Source organism: Cenococcum geophilum (genome assembly GCF_001692895.1).
Source record: "Cenococcum geophilum 1.58 unplaced genomic scaffold K441scaffold_11, whole genome shotgun sequence".
Taxonomy (NCBI): Eukaryota; Fungi; Ascomycota; class Dothideomycetes; order Gloniales; family Gloniaceae; genus Cenococcum; species Cenococcum geophilum.
Window position 1 is genome coordinate 854,597 of NW_027137569.1, and position 16,912 is coordinate 871,508.

Genomic DNA, 16,912 nt, shown 5'->3' on the forward strand with positions numbered 1-16,912 from the left:
TCTCTACCACAGAATCTATGGCTTCTCACCTAGATTATATCACTATAATGGGTCGCAAATATGCAGGAATACCTTGATCGAANNAAAGGANCGTAGNGTCAAGTATAGNTNAATTTTGAACTTTATTATCNCGAGTTGGTNTCGCGATTAATTAATTAAGTCTTCAGCTTTGTTTTGTCAAGACTACGTTAAATCTAGGCGATCTGGTTGGTTCGCTTACTATTGGACCTTTCTTGACGGCGCATGGGATAGGCCCCAATAGGACTAGCTTATATTAGACAGATGCTTACAATTTTAGCAAATGTCGGTGGCGAAAAGACGATCCGAGTCGCATGCCACTCGATGTACCTTTGCAGGTACGGAGGTCGTTGTTATAAGTTCTTGCACCTTCCTAATTAGGAAATTAAGCGACTGCGCACGCGCAATCACGGGTGCGCAGCTACCAGCCCACCCCACGTAAATTTAGGCACGATCCCGCTACAAATGCGTAATTTTTAGCACTGCTACATAAGCTATAATACCGGCTGCGTAAATTACAGCACTAATAAATTTTAATAAATTTTAAGTTATAATAACTACTTTAATACGATTAATCATATAATAGCTTTAACTTAGAATTTATATAGAGTTTATAGGATTTTATATAAAAATATAAAGATACTTATTTAATAATATACTAAGAGAGTTAGTAACTTAACTTCCTAATTAGGAAGGTGCAAGAACTTATAACAGCGACCTCCGTACTATAGCTGTATTTGGGCTGTTTTTTGGCTTCAACTTAATGACCTACTATTTGGTTTTTAGACCCCTGTCAAATCCCTGCAGTCACGTGTAGCGAGACTTTATTAAGCTTGCCCTTTGTACTTCAAGTCAGTAACGTTAATTAGTGTCCCTCTTTTGCAAGTGGACACTGTTGCCGCTACCTGTTTTCCTTGATTTCACCTAGCGCGCATGCGTTGGTGATTTCCTTTGCTGCGTGCAGAGCTGCCTGTGCGGGCGGTCCTGTTGTGATGCAATGTTTGTGGTGCAATTACTTACTCCGCTTTTTGTTGCAACCCCCATGGCATGGTTTACGCCTGTCTGCTATGGCGCCGCCGGCGGACTTTACCACCCTGCTAATCAAGCAATATGTTATTGTCTTTGTAACTCCCTTCTGCCATACGTCTAAAAATATCAACTACTGTTGGAAGTTTGTATGGCTAACGTATAGTAGACGAAAAGGACTTTTCGGAAGGACGGCCAGAACATCCACCAACTAAAGACGAGAAATTATTTCTATACTTAACGTTGCTGCTACACACCCCTTTCTGGTAAGGAGCTGCTACAGCATATTGGAGGGAAAGGAAGACAACGATGGCGGGCACAACAACTGCGGGAACGGCCACCGCGAGGCATTACAAGCGCGGCAGAGGGACGCCAAAGGCTGGTCTCTATCTCCATTTACGCATCCGTACAACCCTTGTGTTGGAAGTGCGACGAAGACCAAGTCTCTAATACATCCGCGCTACTGGGGCTCTCCATGATTCTGCACAATCTCATCCTCCTCAGGCTGCGCTTCGCTAATCCGCGCAACTTTGGCCTTTGGCTCTATCGCGTCTGCCTCTACGGGAGTCTTACGCTTCCAACTACGTCTTCCTTTTCCCTTCACTTTGGCTTATTCTTTCGCAGCACGCGCCGCTCGAACCGCCTCAAGGTCCTCGTAGCTCATCACCTTCCCCTCCCCCTTCGCCAGTATCTCTGGCTTGGCCGATCGTCGAACTTTGGCTTCGTTATTAATTCTGATTAAGAATCGAATGTGGTCCTGCTGGAGGGCACCCTTGGCAAAGCATGTTTGGGCTGCATTAACGAACTTCTGTACGTGCCTCTGTAGGCTCTGTTTGCTCGCCTCATCAAGCGCATAAGCATCCCGTTTAATGATCAGATTCTGCAGTGATACAAGAGGGAAGGCGAAGGTAATGAGCTATAAGGACCTTGAGGAAGCACGAGCAAAGCGTGCTGCGAAAGAGAAAGCAACTGCAGGCAAGGCAAAACGTGGTCGTAAGGGCAAGATTACTAAGCAAGAGGCGGGTATACTAGAGCCAGAGACTAAAGTAACACGGATAAGCGAAGTGCTAAAGCCATAGAAGGTGCCAATAGCGCGAATATATTAGGATGGTGCTAAAGCACAAGTATCATGCTTAAGGCATCGTGTTCTGCTAATAGGAGTTACATAGGTTATATACGGATAAATAAAGCATATGCAAATTCCGACACACAAGTTTGGCCGTTAGCAATTACTTTAATAACTGTTTGGGAGTCAGGCAGATACAGGCGAAGGCTTTATACAGCTGTAAGTATATTACGCGGCTGTAATTACGTGGGCCGTACAGGGCTGTTTGGCGCTAGCCGAGGTACCGATCAGCGTAGCGATCTTACATAAATTTAGACGCAGCAAGCAGATATAAGGCTAACCATAACTTACTGCGCTCTTATAGGGCTCTTAAGGTTAGATACTGCCCTTCTATAAGTGTTGTAAGTGGTAAGAGCTTATAAGTAGTGCTGGAGCAGAGCTATTTTGTTATGCACGAAGGGAAGGTTCTTTATAACTTACGCGTAAAGGCGACGATGCTAAGGTAATTTTAAGGTAGAAAGGGTCTTAGATATTTATAAATAGCAATAGTATATAAATTATATAGAACTATGGCGAACCTTATCATGTGCGGAGTTATCGAGTTGCTTAAGGTCAAGGTACCCCTCAAATGTCTCGGCACGGAGGGTGTCTCGCTACACAGGGACCGACGTTACTTAAATATTAGAAGGCAAAGAGCTGCATCACGGCTCCAGTAACATGCCACTGTTAGGCTAGCTATACACTCACTAATACTTTCACTGATATTCCTGTAAATGAGGTTACATTCTATGATTTTTTTTTTGTAGTTCGCTGTAAATACAGTACATTTACATAGGAACAAGCTGCAGGAAATCTGATCAGGCAGTCAAGCTACCATTATCCCGATTCCTTAATATGCCTATCCTCACTTTTCAAGTCTATCCTATTCTCCCACCCCAAGAAAGAAAAAATTGCTACGCCGCCGCTATGCAGGGTAATTAAGATACGAGCTCGTAGGCATGAGCAACCGTATATACGAAGAGTATGTAATGCAAGTACAAAGTAGGGCAAACCTAGGGCCTAGTAGATATGAAGTGGAAGCCGAGCTATGCCAGGATAGCTAGGCGGAGCGCAATGCTCAGTATCTCAATACAGTTTCCCCCCTCTTAACGGCGAACTTCAGCCTCTCGGTATTGCCTTTCTTGTCAACCAGATCAGAGATCCAGGAGGCGAGGCTGTTCAAGTTCACGCCACGCTTCTCCTTCTGCACCACCTCCTCTGTGATGTTGCCACCGGCATTCACCCAGCGGCGTGTAATACTAGGCACACCAGCTGTGACGCCATTATTGAGAAGAAATTTCTGGTCACCGGAATTGACGCTTCCAGTGACAATACTCTTGAGTGCGGAGGATAGAAGCGCAGACTTCAGTTTCGCTGGGTCCGCTGCGAGGCTGGCATCTTGAGCCATGAGGTAGGCCATAACGCCAGTGACGTGGGGGGTGGCCATGCTGGTGCCAGAGAGGCACTGGATCGTGGTGTCCGAATCCTTCCAGGAAGAGAGAATGTTCTCACCCGGTGCATAGATATCGACGCACTTGCCAGTGTTAGAGAAGGAGGAGACTGCGTTGCTAATTCCAATGCTGCCGACTGAAACGGCATCGCTATTCCCGCCACCGTTGTCCGATGGACTGAAGCTGCAAGCATCCTTGCCGGAATTTCCAGCAGCGACGCTCACGTGGATACCTGCACTAAGAGCGGCTTTGATGGCGGCATCGATAGCTGAGGAGGTGCCCGCGAGACCCCAAGACATGCTCATGATGCTGCCGACGAAACCAGGTTGCGATTTGCGCGTTTCGTGGTTTTGGACGACCCAGTTCATGCCTGCAATTGTGTCGGAAGAAGCGCCAGAACCATCAGATCCGAGCACTTTCACGGCCCAGATGTTTGCTCCGGATGCGACGCCAAAGACAGCACCGGCTGCTGTGCCAGCAACATGCGTGCCGTGACCATCGCCGTCAGAAGTGTCGATTTGGAAAGAGAAGCCTTGCTTAGCACGACCTCCGAATACAGCGTGTGTGGTGCGGACACCAGTATCCACAACGTAGATGTCGACGCCTTGACCCAGCTTCGCGTCGTTGAACGAGTAAGCAAAGTCTAGAGATCTGTCGTCGCCAGAGACCGTGCTCGAGCTTGAAACGCGCTGGAGACCCCAAGGAGAACCAGAGCGAGTAGTTGCAAACGAAGCGATGGAAACAGACTTCTCCACGTGGGTTACATCAGTCATGTTGTTAAGGGCGTCAATGCAGTGAGACTTCATGTTCGCGACGAAGCCACGGAAGACTGAGTTGTTGAAAGTGTACTTGACATCAGAGTGATCGGACGTGAGCTCAATGCGAGAAAGTACCTCGGCGACGTGTGGCGGCGTAGGAGAGGAATTGTTGAAGATGACAACATATTCCTCACCGCCGGTTTGGTGCGAAGAGGGAGCGCTAGACGTAGCTGAGGCTACCTCAGAAGTCATGCCGGTAGAGTTAGAAATAAAACCATGACCATGTTGAGGTGTAGGCGCGGCGAGAATGGAGCTTGTCCAAACTGCCAAAAGAGTGGCTGAGGCAAAAGAAACCCTCATCTTGAATGAAAGTCGGGTATCTAATAAACTCCACAGGAGTAGGTTGATCAAATGAAGAACAATGAATGCGTAGCTGTCTTGCTAGGACAGTGAACGAGAAATGAGTGCGCTATTCAGTGAATGTCAGCCGAATTGATCTATGCGAGTGTTGGTCTGTTGACAAAGTTCGATAGACAAGCAGAAGGCAGAAACAAACCCGGACCTTTAGAACTATTGAATGAAAGTGAGTTGGCTCATTGCGAACGAGAAGGCTGTAAAGGACAGAGAGTCTTGACAGACAACGCTTGTGTTGGAGTGGCATAGCGAAGAGAAAGAAGGTTATGCACTTACGTCAACGCGCAATCAGTGAAGGTGAAGGGAGATTGCTTCAGAGTGACGTCGAGGTTCTCAGGATCGTCGGACGTGCCAGCACGCAGGGCAAAGGGGAAAAAATATGAAGCGGAAGGTGAAGAGAAGAGAGAATGAAAGAATTGGAGTGTTCAAAAGAACGGAAGACAGCACTAGGGCAATGTCTCTAAATGAAGGTCTCAAGAAAAAGAAAGGACTTGTGGGAGTCAACAGAAGTAGCAGCACCAGCAGCACTGAATGACAACTTCCAGCACGGGAGGAAGCTGCTGATGTACCCAACGATGCTGTAAACACCAAGCTCTCATCGCATCTATCCGCGACTGAAACAGGCTGGCGCCACAATGCATTCGACGGCAGGCCTTTCCCAAAATCTTTTCCTGTCCGAGCGCCAAGCGTCGTGGCCTGTATCAGGTCGCAGCCGCCGCAGCGAAGCGCATTTGGCTCAGGGGGAACGTCGAGTCATCATAGGCTTACTTCTTAATTTGAGCCTGCTGCTAGGACGATTGGTACTCGAGGCTTCTGTTTCGGGTCCGTGGTGCTAACCAAAAGGCTCGATCTGACAGGTACAGCGTTTCGTCACCCACTGCTCCAACTGGTCAGCTTCAAAAACAATTGGTCTGCGCATCTGAAACGCCCACTCGAATCAAAACTTCCCCGCCCAGTGGACCAGGAACGCGACATCTTTTTTGGCACCTGCATCATCTGTGCCTCTCGTGCAGTGAGATTCGTGCATGGCTAAGGGGGAGGCTGCGCGCAGATTTTTCATGCAGAAGACTCTTGTTGTTCTCCACTGTCAGCGTACGCGGCGGGCGGCGTTCCCATTTTTCCACGGCTCTCGCCCAAACATCCCCAATCACGTGCGACTAAAAATACTCCTCAGGAGGAAATTAGGACGGACGGCGTAGACGTCGCATCACCAAATACCAGGCTAGATTGTTTTTATGGAAGTTTTAAAAACCTTTGTCTAGATGTTTTCACCTCTAACGGGCGTGTGAGGGACGAATCTAGGTGCTAGGATGGAATAGCTTTGCCCTCGTCCAATTTTTTCCAGACTGCTCAACAAACGCATCTTGCCACTTCGGCAAGGCTTACATTAGGTCTTACTATATGACCACACTCGGTTCACTTAGTCTGATGAGTGGCGCGTTGGACACCGCTTCTCGCTTCGACAGCAAAGAGAACCTACGCCAACCGGGCGGAAGTGATCGTGCAGTCAACTTAAGGGACCATGCGCTTCCTCACCAAAAGGGCACCTCGTAGAAGACGTAATGTACAATCTCAATCTCATTCGCACTATGGTAAGAGTACAAAAGGTAACGAACGATCCAACTCCTATCCATCCAGCCTCCGCGGCCCGCCCCGAAGAATGAATATACAATTTCCAAGCTAAAATATATTGTCGATGGAAAAGTCCCCAACTCAAACCCATGCCCGCTTCCATGATGTACTTCTATTATTAAACCTAGACTTCTTCATCGCTATCTTCACCCAATAGCTCGCCTTCATCCGGGTCCACAACCGCGTAATCCCCTCTGCCTCGTGCGAAAGAACTTCTCGATGTGTACGTCCTCCCGCCATAGCCCCCGCCGATTCGGCTGGAGATGCTCCGCCAGAGCGAGCCAACCAGCAAAGGAATAGCCGCCACCACAGCCACGAGTCCAGAAATGACTGCAACTGGCCAACTAATCCATGGACTGTCGCTGTTGAGTCGTGGTGCATCACCCAATCTGATCCGGCCAAATTTGCCGTCCCAGTTGCGCCAGACGTAGTACCCGATACCCACAGCTGCGGCGATTGGGATGACGATGGCCATGAAGAGACCAAAGCCTGAGATACCGTGCTTCTCCTCATACTCCTTCTCGTGACCTGGACACGGGTGGCTTTGGCTGGTGTGCTCCATCTCTTGGCCGCCTACGCAGGTAGAAATGGGAATCTTGCGATAGCCCGTAATATCCCAATATTCTTTCAGATTGGGATCATCTTTACACACCTGCATAGGATCAGGTAGTTCGAGGCCCTCGATACGTTTGCAGGAGCCGTCGATCTGTCGCTCGAAATTGTAATCGCTAGATATCTGTGAGTACCAAAGCATCTACATGCGTTCCGCCAGGAGAAACACTCACCATTCAAAATCCCGCCTAATGCAAGTGCAGTTTTTCTTGATATTGTGCAGATGGTCAATCTTCCTGCCATTATAGCATGTTGCACCCTCTCTCTTTCGGTGGTACTGAGCAACATGGCCAAACAGGCAATCCGACTCCTGCAGAGGGTGCTGGGGTGACCAGAGCTCGTAATCACCTGATTCAGGGTCGTTCTCATCGAGATTACACTGCTTGTCGAACAAGCCGGTGAAATCTAGATTGACGGTGACGATCTTTTTCCCATCGCTGCCCCAGAGTAAGAAGTTGAGAGATGTGTCGCTCGGTACAGTCGTGATGGCGTCAATTCTCATCGCGGAATCGCTGAATTTGTGCATTTCCCAATTTTTGCCGTTGTCCAAAGAGTAGAAAACGTGATCGGTGTCTTCTCCCTTACGAACAATAACAATAACAGAACCTTGGTCACCATACTCCCATGTGTAGGTGCCCTTCTTTATCTCATTCCATGTGATACCACCATCGCTTGTAAGGAAGGTGTCTCCCTCCTCATAGAGACCCAGGAATTCACCAACATTCCCAACTCCCATCATGAGGCCGACCGCAGTAGGCGATGAGTAGGTTTCGCGAGGATCGCTACGTTCTGTGTAGCCGTGGAGATGAAGCGAGCACTTCCCACCCGTACATGAATACTTCTTATTATCGACATCTTTCTCTGGTGGGGTAAGCAAAGCCCAGTCTGCACCATCATTGTGCGAGATCATCGTCTTCTTTTGCTTTTTCGCTCCGCCATCCACTGCTTCTCTGTTCGCAACGATGTTCACCGTGATAACTCCCTCCATACCCTGCATTTTCTCGAAGTCGACATAACCGGCAGTGTTCCTATTGACTTCGTTGATACTGAGGACATAAGATGTACCGTTGCTATTGCTCTTTATTATAGTCCCGTATTCCTGGTCTCTCAGAGGATTGACAGTAACGTGTAAGAAGATTGAGTGTGTGGAGCTATCCAAAACTGTGTAGGCTTGTTGATGATCCACATTGAACTTTGGAGGGAATTTGGCGTCTGCAAAGATCTTCCCGTCAAGGCTAGCGTCGACTTTGAGAGATTTTTGGTCTTCCGTCTTAGAGGCCACAATGATAAACTCAGACATTGTCGCAAATTCGACCACATCACTGAACTTGGTTTCTTTGTGCTCAAACCAATCCTCGCTAGATATGAGCTGCAAAGGTTGACCAGGTTCTTCGTTGGCATACTGCTCACAGAACACCAATTTCTCGTTGACCTGACGACCTGCTTCCCTCCAAATGAACTGGCATTTTTTGACAAAGCCAAGCAAAAACTTCCATTCCTTTCCATTTTTTGTAGAAACAGATGCAGTAGAATGGCATCCATCGCTGCCGGGACGACAATCTTCAGCGCCAATCCAGATGAGCCAGGATTTCTCATGGGGGTGGAAGCCCATGATCTGCAACATCTGCGTGTTTGGTGCTGTGGGCGCATCAAATTGGTGAATGCTCCCTTCTCGCCCTCGGTCCGTCGAATAGTACACTTTCTCTGATGGCGTGATGAAATACACAACGTCGTTGAAGTACTGATGAGGGTAAATGGCTACGACATCGTCAATAGCTTTTTCCCAATTCTTTCCATGGTCATGGGTAATGTGCGCCTCCCGTTCGCTCGTGAGCATGACAACAGTTTCATCCGTACCCATGCTATGTTCAAGATAATAATACTCGCGGAACTGCTTTCCTCGGAATGTAGTGATTTTTTGAGTAATCTTTCCGCTTGCCGGTGGAGTTATCGTGTCGCGGCAATGACGTTCAACAGGTTTATCTTTCTTAACACCGCCCTCGCAATTATTTCCGGGAATCAATCGCCAACCAGAGCTACCTTGATATTTGTCCTCAGGATTCTTGCACTCTCCTTCTGGAGCAGACAAGGCCCCTGCAGGGACGCATTTCTTTTCCTCCCCATTCCACTCAGGGACAAAGTTGAAGTCGCATTCGTAGTCCTTCTCTGTACACTCGCACGTCTTGAACTGCGGTACGGGATCCTTGAATTCTTCATCAACAAAGCAGTCTGCGTCCTTTTTTCGTCTCCGGAAAAGTTGTTCTTGACCCATGATGCAGATAGGCTTTTCATCATCGTCAACGCGTGCATTCCAATTTATGAAATCGCCTTTCTTGCATTTTCCCTCATGAAGCTCTGAGAAATCCAGAGAGATGACAACATGTTCTATCGAGCCTTCTGAGCGCCTTAGCGCCACGAGGATGAACTGTAGGCTTGTGGAGTCAGGGATCGTTGTAAGTTCATAGGCCCTGAACTTGAAGTCCAACTTGATTGTTTCCCATGTGTCTGGCTGTCCATGCTTAAGGGAGTACTGGATTTCGTCGGTTTCCCCTTCATCGTAGACAGCGACCAGAACGGAGCCTTGATCGCCAAATTCGTATTTGTGCGCTTCTTGAAGTACCAATTTCCAAGTCAAACCTGCGTCATCAGAAACATAAAGATCACCCTCCTGATAGTCCTTGAGATATTCGCCGGTGTTACCAACGCCCATTACAAGACCCGGTGCTGGGCTGGAAAAGACTCTCCCACTATTACTCAGATCAGTGACAGAGTGCAGGTGAAGATGCTTGTCGCCGACTTTAAGGCTCTCAAATGTCCTTCCATCGTCGAAGCTGATCCGGGACTTGATCTTTTTCGCTGTCCAAGCGGTTTCTACCTCTTTCCAGTTATCAACTACGTTCACCAAGACTATACCCTGAATGTTGGATATCTTCTCAAAATCAACATAACCCCTATCGTCGCGGTTTGTGTGTTCAATGTTCTTTGTGAAGTAGGTGCCATTTGAATTGCTCGTAAACAAGACTCCCATATTCGAAAACCTTGACGTCATCACATCAACTTGTATACTGTAGTTGGTCGACTCTAGGATCGTGTACGCATCTTCTTCAATTTTGTGATCTCCAAATTCCGCTCGATGCCAAGTATTCGAATCATCTGTGACGTAAAGGGCTAATTCATCGGTGCCTTGAGCCTTCGCGGCGGCTACAATGTAGTTTTTGACGGCGGCCATGTTAGCTAACCCAGAAACGGTTCGTCCAGCCGCCATGACGGGCTCCTCCTCGTCCTTGAAGAAACTATTCCAGTCAGAATCTTCCATACGCTAAAATTTCTAGCGAAGACAAGACATAATATGCTTGAATCGTTCCACTCACTTGTCGGATATCACCATCCTGAAATCCTGACCCAGTCTAGAATATTTGCCCTTGACAATACACAATACCCGATTATCGAGTTTATCATTGTCAGCCTGGAAACGTTCTGTGCTCTTAGCCCAGATGCACATCTTCCTGTCGTCTCGGAGTAGTTTTGGTTCGGTGGCGAAGCCGTCTTCTGTGTACCATGACTATACACCAACATGTCAGCTATCATCAAAGATCAGGCAGTTCAACTGGTATTCCAGTAAAATCCATCTATCATTCTTCAAATACTAACCTTGCCAAGGCAGGGGTATTCGCGACAGTTGTCCCCTCCGCTGTAGATGAGCTTTTTGCTGTCGGTGGTGTGGAAACCGATGGGAGAGCTGCCCCGGGCAATGATCCCATCGGTCTTAAATTCTCTCCAAGTCTTGCCCTTGTCGTGTGTAATCCAGTGGGTGAACTCGGCGCCCAATGCGACAGCCACATTGTTATCAAACGGATTCTTCAGGACCACTAGCACTTGGTTAAGAGGTATATCTTTCACATATTCCCAACCTTGGCCCGCATTCTCGGACCGCCATATCTTCCCATGTGCTGGTTCTGTGAGTAGAACAACTTCCGAATCGTCAAAGTAGAAGACGTTCGCAACTTGATCATCGAACTTGGTGACGTTGACTCCGGGCTCGTCCTTCTTCGCAGATGTAGATCCTATTACCAGCAGCAGTGCGGGCAGCAGTATGCCCCTGAGAAACCTCATGATGCATAAGGAGGGAAAGGGAAAAATTATGGTGTTGACAGCTGGCGATTTCAACGTCGCCTCAGCCTCATTGAGAACAGTAGCTGAAGCCGCAATACGTCTTGGCAGTCGTAAGCGCGACCGAGGCACCAGTCCGCAGGCGGCACTTTTAGTACGCTTTGAATACCAACGCAGGATTCCTGTACCTCGAGCTAAATATATCCATTATCTTGTAACATTTCTGCATCCGCCCTACTACATTAAATTTCCTATTTCATAGTGGGCAAATATCCTCGTATTTCTGATGCCCAATGGAGCTTACGAACACTCGTGCACATGAAACGGTTTCACAGCTACTGTACAGCCAGGCTCCAGTGTCCCCCCCTATGTGCGCGCGCAACACACACAGCAATTTCGGTAATCACCAGTCAAGTGCACCATCCAGCGTAGATACTGTGCACTTGCCAAAAGAGCTGTGCACCCGCAAGAAAGGCAAAGCCTTTAATTTTTTAAGCTTAATTGCAAGAGTTAAACTTGAAATTCTCTAGTGCATACGAAGCGAAATTGCTGTGTGTGTTGCGCGCGCACATAGGGGGGGACACTGGAGCCTGTACTCTGTCATCGTTATGCCTTTAGTCTCTTGACGTGGAGTCACTGAAAATAGCCTTTCAGATACGTGCAGTACATTCCGTCTAGTCAAAATCCTAGTCTTAAACTGTGTCTCTCCTCTCTATCAACCTGTAAATACTCTTTTTCCGAGTTCACTAGCTCTTCTTCATCTTGATATTCTGTAAAAGTTAGGCCATGTCCCATCACCTCTTTTCTTCAAAGCGTATCAGGGCTCGCTATAGACTACTCCTCGAGATCGTGGCCCGCATTAAACTCAGGAACACTCCACAAGTATTCAGCCAACCCCGACACTGCCCAAGCTCGTGGCTAAGCACAGCTCGCCAAATACCAGCCTCATGGGTACCCTCACCCTACGTGCCATCTCTACACTTCATAAAGACATCATTTAAATATGTCACTTCCGGGTATAAACTCTAATTCAGCCTTCGAAGACTCATTAAGAAAGTCCTCCAACATCTCTATCCAAATTATGATCACACCGAAGGATAATGCAGGTTTCTTGTTTGCAGTGGCTCGTGCAGTGGGTTATCGTCGATAAATCTTTTCCGATGATTTTTTGGCATCAACGCGCCTCGATCGATCAGCAGTTGAGCCAGATCGGCGAACTCGTTAATCTGGGCGAGTTATTCCCGCTTATACCATGCTTCCACTAGTAGGTTGTGGAGTGGAGATCCCCGAACCTACATGCTTGGTTCGGGTTTGCGCCTTGCTTGAGAAGTAAGGCCATCATCTTTGGTGCATCCGAATTCTGTCTCGTCGCTGCTAAACTAACACATTTGTGAAGTGCGATTAGGCTACTGCCTAGCAGAGCGTAGCATACATCAGCACCGTTGTCGACCAAGAGCTCAGCGACTGCGAAGTTGTTGAAGTGGATGGCGATCATCAGCGTGCTTTCGCCATTCCATCCTTTTACAATATTTATATCAGCTCCGCAGTGGATGTAGAGCTGTGCAATTTCAAGTCGCGCGATGGATAGCTTTGCTTTCTCGGACATAGCAAGAGTGTGGATCAAGTAAGACCTGGATTTGTTGACATCTTCATCATTCACAAACCTAAGTTTGATCTCTTCAACGTCCTCCAGCCCCACGGCTTCCGCCAAATCCGCATGCTTGTACACTGGATCCGTCCTTACTATTACTCGCCGCTGTTTTAGGTCGAACGTGCCGCGGTTTCCTAACTGGTAAGCACCGCCTGACCAGTGATTTGATATAAGTGGGGACTCTGAAAGAGATTCCGACTCTACGTCAATATCCGGGTTTGATCGTTCTCGTTGCCGTAACCTCGACCGATTGCCCTCGAAACTTAAGAAAGCGAAAACAGAGATGGAGAGAAGTACGAGTAGAAAGATTAACCATTGCAGTGTTCGCGGAAATTCTACATCGAAATCCTTCGTTGGGTCGTGTGGGGCTACTGAATCGTAGTTTGAGAGCTAGTATCTCAACCTTTTAACAATCCCAACCTGTATATATGGAGGCGGAGGAAGGGAAACTATTACAGCCCGTTGGCAAGATCGGGACCCAATACCTGCAGCCTAAAGAGGCTGTATAAGAGGCGGTCCCAGGCAGTTGAGAAGGGGGGGAACCTACCAACGCAGTTTTGCACTGCTCTACATAGTCCTTTAAAGCAGTCTCTTCCGCCAAGGCAAGAGCCTTTTGCGCAGCGGTCTGGCTCTTGAATGCAGGGTGATAGCGCCAGTACAGTGAATATAAGACTAAGGAATGCGACCGCCCAACCCAGGTGCGATGTTGCCTTTTCAGAAACTGAGATTTTGGATTTAATTGACCGCCAGCTATATTATGATTGGAGCGAAGGTTGGGCCGTAGCAAATACAGCTACTTGCAATGCACTAGATGTAGAACGGAAAGATGAGAGCTTCGCCACCCCCGCTGCAGGCGAAACTAGGGTAGCAGTCGCAGAGCCTTGAGTAGGCATTCTAACAAACACAGAAGCATTCTTATCTCGTATTCTAAGAGCTTCAGCGTCACTCAAGCGATATCAAATATCCGAGATAAGAAGACTGGTAACTTAATGAAGAATAACTGGACTACGCCTAAAAGAAGCCAAAACTGCAGGTATTTTATTGCATTTATTATTGAGTTGCTTGGTGGCTGAGCAAATTCACCCCCCCTTACCTCAGCTGTAACGATCTCAGAGGTTGAAAGCCAAGCACGCCTTGTTGCACAGAATAACTCGCCCAGGTAGTTCAGTATTATCAGGTGTCATTTTTAATGTTGCAGAGGTGAAAGAGAACCAAGATACCTGTCAATTGAAAGATAGGTCAAAGGAGCTTACTAGGCTACCCTATGGACAAATGGACGAAGTTCAGCCCGTGGGTGAATACAAGCTGCTAGAAAACTACTTACTCTTCAAATACTTTACACGCCACGGAAATGTCGTTAATGATCATCTTACACGAAAGTCTAATCGACCCAACGGCCACTATTTTCCCGGCTTGCCTTTGCTCGAGGCTTTCCATGCTGCACCTCTCTTACTGCTCCGTGTCTTTGGCTTTCCGCCTTTCTTCCTCCCAGAACCACTTAGCTTTAGACCACTTGTACCTCGTTTACTGCTTGCTCGATGGCCTTCAAACACAAATGCCTCAGGTGCTTTAAGAGGAGTACTGCCTGGACGTCCCAACCCAGAGAGTGACTTTTGACCATGTCGAGCTTGTGCAGCACCAGCCCGACCAAGCAACTTGTTGGCACGACCTTGCATAGATTTCTCATGCGCCGAAACCTTTGGGCTGTAGACGCTTTTTGAGTTGGATCTAGCAGAAGAAGATGGATTTTGCTTCACGTTTCGTTTGATACCCTTAGCACGGACAACCCGAAGTTTGCGGGGTAGAAGAGGCGGGAAATTTTTGTCATTGAATTGAAGGGCTGCTTCAACGCCGTTCTCGTCCTAGTAGTCCGTTAGTCTAATCCTCCAACAGGAATCCATGTAATGAAACTAGGAGCGAATACCGTAAATTGAACGTAGGCAATGCCCTTCCCCACTCTGGTCTTCGAATCTCGTACTACCCGCACGCTCTCCACAGTTCCAGCCTTGCTAAAGTGAACCCATAGTCCTTCTTCAACATCTCCGGGTTCTTTTTTCTTTGACTTCTTTTGACCTTCTCGCTCTTCAGCTGCTTGTATAGCGCTCTCGTCATCCACAAATCCAAGATTACCAACAAAAACACATCTACGATGATCTACCTTTGCAGGGTGAGCAATCTCATCAACGCGTAAATGTCGATTCAGTACAACTGTGCCATTTAGTCGTTTCGCAGCTTCTCTTGCAGCAACCTGCGTTGAATATACAGCGTATGCATTCGTGCTCTTTGTGGTAGCATCCATAATCTCCTTCTTTGCGAAAGCCGCCTTCTTTGGCATTGCACTTGCAAACGCGGTTGATCGGAATCGAAGAGATTCGACCTTGTGAGATGGGGTATGAGCAGGCAAAGACGTTATGAACGAAGCTAGGTGATGCAATAGGGTCCTTTTGGCGGACTTGGAAGTAATAGCTTCACTGGACACATTACCGAGGAAGACGGTTCGGGACGCCTTCTCAAGCTCTTCAACGTCTTTCGATGGGGTCAAGGTTTCGTGTTTGGGGATGGAATATGTCTCTTCATCTGAAGATTCTACATCGGAAGCCTCCGATTGTGTTTCTGGATCGTCCTCGCCATTAGCCAAGTCAGATTCATGCCTGTGAGCAATGCCATCCTCTCCATTTATAGACTTCAGCCGCTTCCTTGAGTTGTCCAACTGTGCTTTAGCTTCCTCTTTTGCCTCCTCCCGAGCGAGTTTGCGCATATAGATATCTTCAAGCTCTTCCTCATTACCTCCGCGCTTCCGCTTTTTTTGCGCCCGACTCCGCGTTCCATTGACTAATAATTGCACCGTTTCTGATTGCAGCTCTTCGTCAAACTGCAAATTTGTAGCTCCAGTTTCTTTGTCGCCGCTTGGACGATCGACCATAAAGCTAGCATCTTCTATAACCTCCATATCCTCGTCATCTTCCTCATTGTCGGCTTCTTTGTTCGTTAATTTTGAAAATTTCGGAGCACTTGATTGGTATCGGGATTTAGGTGGCGGTTCTACAGGTCCTAGCTGATCTACTAATTAGTAGATGAATTTCGTAAAACTTTATGTTGTTGCAGAAACTAGTTCTTACACTGCTAGCAAATAATGATGCAAGCGCTGGGTCGACTATTTTACTGTCTGCGATAAATGGGAGAGCTTTTGAAGAGCCCGCGGATTTCGGTTTTTCAACTCGACTGCTGGTTTTCTTCGCCATTGCAGGCTAATAATTTTGCTGTTGGCTTGGACAGAGCAGAATTAAGATTCTAAGATTCGGCAACGAATTCCCACCTCGGAAGTCGGTTGATATTTTTTCCACAAAGCCGACACTAATCCGCAATTAGTCGTCACGCTGTGGCTGCTCCCGCGGTCAATCGCTCTTGTTCAGTTGCATTAAGCAGCTTTCCACGACTCCGCTAGCAGAAGACACTCCCTCCCACGCACCCTCATCGATGCAGAACAGCTTCCCTTCTCTGCTCCCGACGACTTCTCTTCTTCCCACACCCACTGCTCTCATCAGACCCACAGCTTTTCCTCGAAATCGACCCCCAGTACCCTGTCAACTCCACCGAGCGAAGCGTTTTTGCCCGCACTTTCGGCGCGCACCACGTACGACGGTCCACGCTCGAGACAGCTGGACTTCTGCGCCAGAAATTTTCGTCATCAGCATCAGATCGCCTCCTCGCAGGATTGGACAACAGCGGAGGCCTCTTTTTGCCTGGGCGCACCATGAGCGCGTTCCAGCGGAACAGCAGAAGCAGATCCAAGACCGCTCCAGAGACTAGAGGTAATCCGGCTCTGTCTAACGGCACGCTACACCCTCACCACTACCGTAATAGATATCTACGCTCTAGATTACCTTGTATCGCGTGGTGTGGTGCTTCCGCTGCTCTCGGGATGTTGTCTAGTCCCAGTCCCCACACGGAGCAAACCTAAATCACAGAACTTCCGCCGGTCTCCCACATCTTCACCACCAAGTGGCATATAAACGAATTCAGCTAACATATTTTGTTCGGTTTGTAGGTTCTGATTCCTCGGCGACAAACCACCCTTCCACCCACACTCCCACACCTCCACCCCGAAGACTACTCCCTACCTTCATCCCTGAAA

General features: G+C 48.0%; 5 protein-coding genes across 5 annotated transcripts; all 5 read right to left on the bottom strand.

Annotated features, from left to right (window-relative positions):
- Positions 1-1,654: 1,654 nt before the first annotated feature.
- K441DRAFT_550110 (uncharacterized protein) lies at positions 1,655-1,918 on the bottom strand (the record flags this gene model as incomplete). The annotated part of the gene is made up of 1 exon (XM_067643040.1): positions 1,655-1,918. A coding segment is annotated over one exon (264 nt), but the record flags the coding sequence as incomplete, so codon positions are not given.
- A 1,168-nt stretch (positions 1,919-3,086) lies between these two features.
- On the bottom strand, positions 3,087-5,173 carry K441DRAFT_26018 (subtilisin-like protein). The gene is made up of 2 exons (XM_067640817.1): positions 5,049-5,173; positions 3,087-4,827 (listed from the first exon to the last, which is right to left on the bottom strand). The coding sequence occupies exon 2, from the start codon at positions 4,716-4,718 to the stop codon at positions 3,228-3,230; it is 1,491 nt and encodes a 496-aa protein (XP_067506447.1). The 5' UTR covers positions 4,719-4,827; positions 5,049-5,173; the 3' UTR covers positions 3,087-3,227.
- A 1,141-nt stretch (positions 5,174-6,314) lies between these two features.
- On the bottom strand, positions 6,315-11,188 carry K441DRAFT_606513 (vacuolar protein sorting/targeting protein 10). Its single transcript, XM_067645406.1, has 4 exons — positions 10,668-11,188; positions 10,388-10,578; positions 7,190-10,309; positions 6,315-7,132 (listed from the first exon to the last, which is right to left on the bottom strand). Exons 1-4 carry the CDS (start codon positions 11,127-11,129, stop codon positions 6,529-6,531), a joined length of 4,377 nt encoding a protein of 1,458 aa, XP_067506448.1. The 5' UTR covers positions 11,130-11,188; the 3' UTR covers positions 6,315-6,528.
- Positions 11,189-12,418: 1,230 nt separating this feature from the next.
- K441DRAFT_675457 (uncharacterized protein) lies at positions 12,419-13,670 on the bottom strand (the record flags this gene model as incomplete). Its single annotated transcript, XM_067650855.1, has 5 exons — positions 12,419-12,505; positions 12,559-13,145; positions 13,263-13,269; positions 13,325-13,408; positions 13,575-13,670. The coding sequence occupies 5 exons, from the start codon at positions 13,668-13,670 to the stop codon at positions 12,419-12,421; spliced, it is 861 nt and encodes a 286-aa protein (XP_067506449.1).
- Positions 13,671-13,806: 136 nt separating this feature from the next.
- Positions 13,807-16,045, bottom strand: K441DRAFT_606518 (uncharacterized protein). The gene is made up of 3 exons (XM_067645407.1): positions 15,897-16,045; positions 14,702-15,832; positions 13,807-14,639 (listed from the first exon to the last, which is right to left on the bottom strand). The coding sequence occupies exons 1-3, from the start codon at positions 16,017-16,019 to the stop codon at positions 14,178-14,180; spliced, it is 1,716 nt and encodes a 571-aa protein (XP_067506450.1). The 5' UTR covers positions 16,020-16,045; the 3' UTR covers positions 13,807-14,177.
- Between the last annotated feature and the right edge of the window lie 867 nt (positions 16,046-16,912).